General features: G+C 47.6%; 1 protein-coding gene across 3 annotated transcripts in view; it reads left to right on the forward strand.

The window, feature by feature from the left end:
* Positions 1 to 6268, forward strand: part of TGFA (transforming growth factor, alpha) — a 113710-nt gene extending 107442 nt beyond the window's left edge. For all 3 annotated transcript variants that reach the window (XM_010829798.1, XM_010829799.1, XM_010829801.1), the window contains one exon: positions 2100 to 6268. In XM_010829798.1, coding sequence (XP_010828100.1) covers positions 2100 to 2107 — 8 coding nt within the window. In that variant the 3' untranslated portion in view covers positions 2108 to 6268. The remainder of the gene's footprint in view (positions 1 to 2099) is intronic.
* The last annotated feature ends 2945 nt before the right edge of the window (positions 6269 to 9213 follow it).

Consider the following 9213-nt stretch of genomic DNA (forward strand, 5'->3'; position numbering starts at 1 on the left):
TCCCTCGGGAGACACTGTTGGGTAGAGAAAAGGACCGCCTGTTTCAAGTCAGGGCAGAAGTTCTTGGAGGGTGAAGCAGAAAGAAGGGAGAAAAAGAAGAGGACATTTATCCTACCAAGTCAGATTCAGTTTATTCCAATGTGTCTTTTCCTCAGAAGGTGGCTCTGTTATCCTTACCTGTGACTGTGTGACCTTTAACAAGTAACTTAACATCTCTGAGCCTTGGTTTTCTCATTAAAAAGATGTCGTGCAAATTAAATAAGTACTGAGATGAAGAACCTGGTGTATCACAGACTGGAGACACACAACAGATGTTCTTTCTCTTTCTCTTGAGAAATCATCTTCCCTTTCCCAGCAGTGAAATGATAGATGCGGCTTCTAGAAGGTCTTGAAGGACTCTGAACTCTTAGAATCTTGTGATCTTCATTCAGCTTACCATTGTTCCATGAATATTTTCTCCAACATCCGTGAAAAAGATTGGACATCTGGCTAGGATGCCAGACTCACATCTCCAGAGCCTTCTCCAAGCATCCCTAGCTCCGGGCTCCTGGAGTCAAATAGCAAATTAATCCAGACAGGCTCTGAAAAGTCACACATGAGTGAGTTTCTGGAATGCTTGTTTGACCAAAAAGACTGTCATAAACTTAGCGTTCCTTTTTAGGAAGTGGTTCGTCAAGAGACAGTCACCCCAGCCTCATCCACCTGAGGGTGGCTTCTCTACTAAATAGTCAGCTCAAGGTTGTGTGGAAAGGGCAGGGAGAAAGTGCCTGCTGCGCTCCTTAGGCCTCCTGGTGGTCTGACCTGGAGGGAACTGAAGGCAAGGGGCCGCTGTTACTTGATCTTCATTTCAAGAGCCATAGTAATTGTGCATGAGCGGTTCGTTTGGTTTAGGAATGTGCTAATTCATTGACCCTCGAAGTAGTCTTGAAGAGGGTGTGGGTAAACTGAGTCTGCCAAAGACCTGTGTGGAAGGTCTGAGTCCCTGGGGGAGCTAGGATGAGACCCAGGGCCTCTTCCCCACTCCCGTTTCCTCCACTACCTCGGGGTACTATGCATTGAGCTAATGAAGATAAACATTTTTGTTTGGTCTTATAACACCAATAGAAAAAAATTGTGTATGGCTTTTTAAGAAAATTGATAGTATTTTTGTACCCTCAGTCTGCACCTTGGCAGAGTCATTTAGGGTGGAGTAAATTTCTTGTTAATGTCACTTCTTCTCTACCTACATTTTGAGAGAATGTTGGCTTTAAACCCAGCAATGGGTCTGACCTTGCAGAGATGGCCAAGGCTAAAGCCCCTCTTCTTAAGACAATGGGTACGCTCCACCTCCAGGGAACCCGGGAGAGACCAGTGCAGGAAGATGTCCAGGCTGGACTGGACTCAGGAGCTGCTGGGGACTGGGTGCACCCTGCTTCCCCATGACAGGCACAGAGGATACCCTCAGGACCCTGCTGCTGCTGCTGCTAAGTTGCTTCAGTCTTGTCCGACTCCGTGCGACCCATAGACGGCAGCCCACCAGGCTTCCCGTCCCTGGGATTCTCCAGGCAAGAACACTGGAGTGGGTTGCATTTCCTTCTCCAATGCATGAAAGTGAAAAGTGAAAGTGAAGTCGCTCAGTCATGTCTGACTCTTAGCAACCCCATGGACTGCAGCTTACCAGGCTCCTCCATCCATGGGATTTTCTAGGCAAAAGTACTGGAGTGGGGTGACCCTCAGGGCCCACCCATTGAGAAATAAGGGGGTCTATTCTTCCATGGCCTTAGAGGAAGCCATTCTGCTGCCAGAGCCCTTGACTAGCTCATGAGCTGCCCACTAAGCCGCTGCTGATGAGGGAACTGGCAGCAGATGGGCTGAATCACCTCCAGTTGAATGAAGGCCTTCAACAGTGTGTGTCCCCATTCCCTTCTTTCCTTTGGTGCTGAAAGCACAGATTCAGGAGCTACTGCCCCTGTGGTCGAACCAGCAGAATGTGGACTTGACTGCCCGAGAGAACCCAGTGACTTGGGCTGGTGCATCCCCAAGTTTCTGTCCCATGCCAGTTTTCCCAGCCTGGCTGGAGTGTGGCCTGCAGAGCTTAACCTGTTTTTCCTTCCTTCCAGTGGTCTGAAGAGCCCAGAGGAGGAGTTCTGCCAGGTGGCCTGGAGCAGCCAGAGGGAAAAAGGGCTTCTTGAGTTCGGCACAGCAAGGGCTGCCAGGCTTGGGCCAGCAGGCCTTTCCTTCTCTGCCTGCCATCACCTGTGCAGGCTTTTTGTCTTACGTGGGCCTTCCTTCAAAATTCTGTCCAGAACTCTGTCTGCTTGGGGTTATCCGGTGTGACCTGGAGAAGAAATCGGTGGACCACAGTTTAAAGACTGGTCAGAAATGAATGGCACGGGGTGGACCTCCTATTTACCTAATGACCTATGTGCTTCGTCATCTGCATCCAGGTGTGTGTAGGTGTGTTCTGCCAGTTACGGATACCAGACCCGTCTCCCCAGAATAGTCTCCATCGTGCCCGACACTGGAGTTCCTATAATTGTTACAGGTTTTTTTTTCTTATCTGCTTCTTGGGGAAAATGGTGGAAAAAAGCATCACTGCTTTTTGCTACATGAAGATGCCAGTGGAGGAGGAGTCATGCCAGTCCTCTGTCATGAAACCCTCAAGCAGCCCAGTGTCTTCCATGGACACATGACGTTGAAGACCTTCCTGAGCTGTTGCCGTCCTCAGAGATAATTTCTTATTTATTAGATGGATGATGATTTATTTTAATCTCTTAAGTCAGTGTAAAAAGTGTAAAAGCCTTTCAGACATCTACATCAATGATCCATGTATTGCTTGCCAAAAAACTAGACTGATTCAAAATGCCTGGTCTCTTTGGGACAGCTAAAACTTGGGGCGGTGGTGGGGGAAGCACCAGGATGGGTGGAGATGGAAGAAGAGGAGGAGTTACTGATGGGAGCAAAGATTGGGGTTCAGAGATCATGCCATTTAATACACAAAACTGGTAAATGCCCTACGATACATTCCTGCTGAAAAGTCAGCAGAGCTTACAGTGGAGACCTGGCACCTTACTGAGGAAGAGGAAGAGAGTCTGTGTGTGTATCTACAGGGAGGAAACACGACAGTGACTACACTGCTCTTATTAAACCTGTTAACCTTGTGGTGGGCCGTCCGAGAATCTGTTTAGACATAGAGCTTTAGCAGAGAGCAACAGGCATTTGGAGTTGCACCCATGAAAGGGGACCAGTCACTTATTTTCCATGTTGCTACTTGGTTGATTTGTTGCTTTATTTTGAAAAGAACAAATTGAACTTTCCTATTTATTTTTAAGCACTAGGAGAAATATTCCAGTAATTTTATTTTTCTTTTCCATTCAGGATGCTAGGTTTTTGTTTTTTGTTTTAAAACAAAAACTCTTAATAAGCTGCCTCCATCACGTGGGTCTTGCTTTTCCCTCAGAGAAGGAGAAGTTGTTCTCCTGGGTACTCTCCAACCCAATGGGCCTGCTTGTGGGAAACCCCAGTTCACTCCAACTTCATGGTGGAGCTCATCCCTAGGAATTGTTATTAAAATTTGCAAACAGGGAAACAATGAAATAATTTGTAAACTCCTTATGTGAGGGAACTCTTATTCACCAATATTTGAAAAATGGGAGATCTCTACCTATTAACCCTTCAGTGCCTGTAGCTCCTCACTTCATGAAAGGGACTTTTAAAATATGTCAAGTGAGCTTGAAATTCCTACCAGGTCATTTTGTCCTGCTGGAATTCTTCTGCCCAGCACGTCTATTTCAATGCATTTTCTCTGTGTTTCTCACAGTTAAGAAAATTATATGACCTGTGTTGCAATTCTGGCACTTGTATTGAATGACACTGCACCCAAAGCACCGAGATTAGAAATGGGATCTGTTCGCCAGCAGCGTAACTGACATAGCTTCTGGGGTCTAGTCATGAGAGAATATACGCTTAAGTTCGCATTCCTTACACAGGTCCTACAGCAGCGGATCTGCGGGCTGGGGCTTCACCCCCAGAGATGCAGTTGACACTGGTTTGTGGACCCCAGCTTGGCCCCCCCCCTTTTTTCATCGGGCTCTCCTGAAAGTCTGATTCCGGTATAGAGAGACTAATGGAAGTGGAGTGGCATCATTGGTTTTTAACTTGAAATCACATATTTACTTTAGAACAGTCTTTCCTCAGTCTTTTAGAGACTGTTTGAGGTCTGGTTGCCTTTAAAGAGCAAGAACTGATATTGGGAATGTCTTGTGGGGTTTTCTCCACCTACTGAGGAAGGATCAGTGTCCAGTCTGTAGGCACCTAAGGGCCTTTGCAGAAGGGTGAGGAGGTGAGAACCAAGAACCTTCTTGATTTCCCGTGGGGACTTCATACTTAGTGTCTGTGAATGCTCCAGTCACAGCTGCCAGTGCCCCCCGCTTCCAGTGCTGATATAGCCATGCAGTGCACAGGCCCAAATGTGTGCCACCCTGGGAGAGTTGGAGGCAGAGGCTGGGATCAAGGCGGACCTTTGTCCATGTCCAGGTTTTGAGAACCTTGCTTCTTTAGTGATTTCTCTCTCAGAAATCAGAATGGCCACTAAGCATTGGATTCCTATGCCATTTGTGGCATTGGTACTTCTTTGGTTAGATATAAAAATGCCCCCTTTTCAGGTTAAAAATCGTCTTCTAATCCAACTCTGTAGGTTCCCTGTGTTTCCTTGCTTTTTACAAAGCCAAGTTCATTATGATTAGGGACTTGTTCCCAAGATCTGACCTGGTGAGCAGCTGCAAACCAGGGGATGGGGAACACAGCTGTTTCCAATATCTGTCTCAGGAGAAATGCAAAACCCCCATTTAAAAGGGGCAGGGGAAGAGAGAGACTGCTTCCAAATCTTCAGTGGAGCCTGGATTTTCCCACTGCTGTACAGGCTGTGACTTCTTTAAGCATGCTGGCAGGAAACATCTTCTTCTAGATGGAAGGATATACAGCAGCCAATCCTGATTGGGAAGACACATCTGAACACGTGGTAAACAAGCAAGACTTGTGTGCCAGCAGAGGAGAGGGGCAGAATGTCCCCAGACTCTATTTTCCCATGAAAGGAGATGGTAGAATTGACATTACCCCCACCCGAATTGGTGAGGGAGGAGGTGCACCTCCAGAGCTTTGGGGAGCTTGGTCTATGCAGGTGGAGCATGTGTCTGCATCTTCAGGTTTCCCGGGTCCAGGCTGCTTCAGTGTACATGTACCTCTGGCTGCTCTTCCCCCGGGTCCAGGCTGCTTCACGGCACGTGGACCGCTGGCTGGTCTTCCAGGCCATTTTGACAGGAACAGTTCAAAGAGGCTCCAACACTGTTCGGGAGATCCTGATCCCATAGTGGGATCTGGGCTTTGATTTCTCCCAACCTGCTCAGCTGAGGAAGGGGCAGGGGGGTGATTCAAAAGCCCAGGACAAAGGAGGACATCACAAAAACAAGAAGAACACGTATGTTTGTTCTTAATGTTCCAATAGAAGACCTGTTCTCTAGCCACTGATTTTATCAGGCTTTCTAAAAGGTCTCATGGTAAACACACACAGTACTGAACACAACGCCTCTTCCTAGTGTAATAATACTGAAGTGTTCAACTTTTCACTATCTTATTATAACAAACCTGATGCTTTTTTTTTTTTTAGAACTTGTTACTCTGACTTCTGTATATGTTGCACTGAAAAGGTTAATATTTAATGTTTTAATTTATTTTGTGTGGTAAGTTAATTTTGATTTCTGTAATGCATTAATGTGATTAGCAGTTCCTTTCTTTAATATCTGGATTATACTTATTTAAAGAGTAGTGAGCAATATAAAATGCCGTTGTGTTTTTCAGTAATGTGTATTGTTGTCAGTTGTACTGTACCTTGTTTGGAAGGATGAAGGAATGAACTCTTTTTTTTTTCCTAAATCAAGACTGAAGCTTTTCTTTCATGAGGTTGGGAGATGGCTGAAGTACATTAAGATTTTTCTCTGCAAATGTGAATGGTGCGAAAAAAAAAATAGATGCTCTTTTGCAAAATGTGGGAATCCTAAAATTAACTTTAGTTGATCCCTATATGCTTGTAAAAACCAAATTCTCTGAAGTTCTTCTCAATATATATTTCATTTACTGTATGTCCAACAATACGCTAATTAGTGTGGAAGACGAAACAGACAACCCCTGCCCCAAGGAATCAGAATCTGCCTGAGATCAACTGACGTGCAGAAAATAATTCCAGACTCATTCCAGACAAAATACAAATAAAGCCTGAAATTGTGATGTAGAGGAGTGTGTGTGTTAATAGCTGTAATTCTCCACATGTGGTCCCCAGACCAGCACCATCGCATCACCTGGGAGCTTCTAAGAAAGGCACATTTTCAGGACCCACCCCAGACCTATTAAACTCTCAAGATGCCATGCACTCTCTACCTTCCAGATGAGTCTGATACATACTCGAGTTTGAGAACCATGGTGCTATAGGATTCCAGGAAGGGCAAATTCATGTGGGCCTAGAGTTTTTAGGAACGGTTTTCTAGAGGATGTTCAGGGGAAGTGAAACTTAACACAATTTACCCCGTAGCGTTCAAGGTTAACGGCCATCAGGTAGTACAGTCTTGAGGTAAGGCTTGCATTTATTTGGATCTTCTCAGCCTAGTTGAAAAAAAAAAACAGGCCTGTCCATCTCCTTCCACACCACTGCTCACACCCACCCCCACTCCCCTCTGCTCAGTTTCTGACTGTAAGCACTTGTTCTAAAACTGTCAACCCAGTTCTTACAAGCCTCACTGCACTTAAATTCCCATACAAGCCTCTGCCATTCTAACCCATGCATGGGCCGCTGGTGTGCAAGGTGAAGCAGGGGAAAGTGAAACCGTCGCTGTGAGAAGCAAGAGCTAGGTCGCAAGGCAAATCCAGCTCTCTGAAGTGAAGGAGGTGCCTGCGGAGCCCACTGTCCAGGCCTCAAAGGTCTTAGCGTTGGCTTCATGGGAAGACAGCCACCCAGGCAACTCCTTGTTCTGAGTGTCCTGTCTGGTATCTGTCCCTCAGGAGAGCCTTTACCCACCTCTAAGGGGAGGGAGGGACAGACCTCTACCTGAACTCGGTGTCCCCCTCATGACCTTAATCAGTCTTTGGGGACATCTCCAGGCCTGCTTTCTAAACCACTGAATTTTCTAGTTGGCCCCTTTCTTCTCCCTAATTTCCAAGCCTTCCTGCCAAGACTCCCTCTTCCATTTCTGGTGTCTGGTATGCTGGACTATCTAGGGTGGTGGGGAAGGACCTATCCCAGGAAAAAGCTCCCTTGAACTTGGAATCAACCAGACCTTCCCTCATTTATCTAGGTGATGTGTGGATGCCCACTCGCATCCATGCTGTGCATAGTTGGGGCCTGGTCTTTGTGGATGCTGTCGGCCCACACTTCAGACCCCTGCTTTGCCTGGTTGCTCTGTGTCCTGCCTCCTGCCTGGCCAGTTTTGGGTGCTGAAGTGTGGCCTAGCCTTGCCCTCCCTAGCTTGGAGCTCCCTGCCCAGCAGCAGCCTGGAATTCTAACCCCAACTCTCTTTCCCCATCTCTTGAAATTCCGTCGTCCAGTTTGCTCTCCCCAGGACTAGGTTCCAAGGTCTTGAGCCTTATGCCTCTGCCTTTTATCCTCAGAAATAGGAAATGACATGCCCATGGTCACACAACTTTGGGTCTAGCAATGCCTGTTCTACTAGGCTAGCATCTCTCTCCCCAAATCAATTGAATCCTAGAATCTGTTGGGGTGGAGCTTGAACATCTTTTAAAATCTCTCCCCATGATTCTAATCCTATCCCTACTGACTTCTGGAATACACCAAGCCCCAGGGAGCCTTTAGCATAAGAGAGCGTTGATGCCCAGAGCTGAGATATCCTCCCAGGGCTTGCCACCCTAGTCCCTGCTTAAGAATCCCTTAATATCCAGCAGATGTTAGCCCTGGGGAAACATGGAGGCTGGGCCCTCCTTTCAAGGGAGATGATCTAAAGCAAGCAACAGAGAGAACACCTGTGGGAACAGGGGCCCCTGAGGAGTACTGCAGGGTACTTGAGGTCATGCAAGCCTGGACAATGGCTTTTCAGGAGCCAGATTTCAGATGTGAGATTAAAATGTGGTTTCATTTATCCTGAAAATAAAAAGGAGATTGGGGAGAAGGAAAAAAAAACAAAACCTCTCTCCAGGCACATTTACTCAATGGAAGCTTCAGGCCCTGAGGCGCAGCAGCACGAAGTGCCCCAGGACAGGAGGAGCCCCGCTGCCATGAGGCCCTCTAGGGCAAGTCCAAGCCTGCCACTGGAGCCCCTCTCAGGGTCAGGGGAGTGGGGTTGAGAACTGGGCAGGAGAAGAGCTCCACTCCGGGGCTTATGCCCTGCATATTCCAGGGAAGGACTCTCCCCAGGTCTAGAAATGTGACGTCCCAGAAGGACTGTGCTGTGACAAGCTGGCATCATTTAAACCTTGTCCCATCAGAACAGAACCAACAGTGGTGCCCCAGCCCTCCAGTGTGGTCTCCCCCTGCCTTTGTACAAGAAGCTCCCCAGACAGAGCCCAGGGGTTCTGGGTCCCTGTGGTGGAAGGAGCTGCAGACCGGGGCATGGTTACAGCCTCACTTCTGGGCTGTGTCACCTGGGGTGGTGTTGAGTCTTTCTGAGCCTCCAGTCCCTGCCTGTTTAGCTCAGGGAGCTGTTGAGATAAAACTTATAAACACCCACTTGCTCAGCCTGATTCTTGAAATAAAACTAATGCCATTGATAAACTGTCCAGCTCAAGGGAGGCCTCCTCCATTCTCTAGTGACATTCAATTCAAGGTAAAAGCAGGCATAGGGGAGGAGTGTAGGAGAAATATTTCCAGAGAGCCGATGGCGAAAGGGGCCACATTCAGAGGGTCGTGGTCCCAGGGCAGCGCCTTGAGAGGTGGTTAAGGACCCAGAGGAGTGAGAAAGAGTGTCCTTGGACATAGGAAGGTATTCAATGTGCCCTCAAGTTGCCGGGCCAGAGACAAAGAGGTTGACTTCAGCTCAGCAGCGGGTCTTTCTCATGGTTAGAGCCATCCCCTGGACTACTGTGCTCCCTAACACCTAAGTGATCAAGCAGAGACTGGGTCACCAGCAGGGACATAGTGGGTGCCCTGGTGAGCTACAATGTGAGCCAGAAGACCTCTGGGGGCCATCTTCCTCCAGCATCCTGACCACCATCTCCAGCCCAAGAGTTCCTGTG

Source organism: Bison bison, unplaced genomic scaffold, assembly GCF_000754665.1.
Source record: "Bison bison bison isolate TAMUID 2011002044 unplaced genomic scaffold, Bison_UMD1.0 scf7180017864508, whole genome shotgun sequence".
NCBI classification, from domain to species: Eukaryota; Metazoa; Chordata; class Mammalia; order Artiodactyla; family Bovidae; genus Bison; species Bison bison.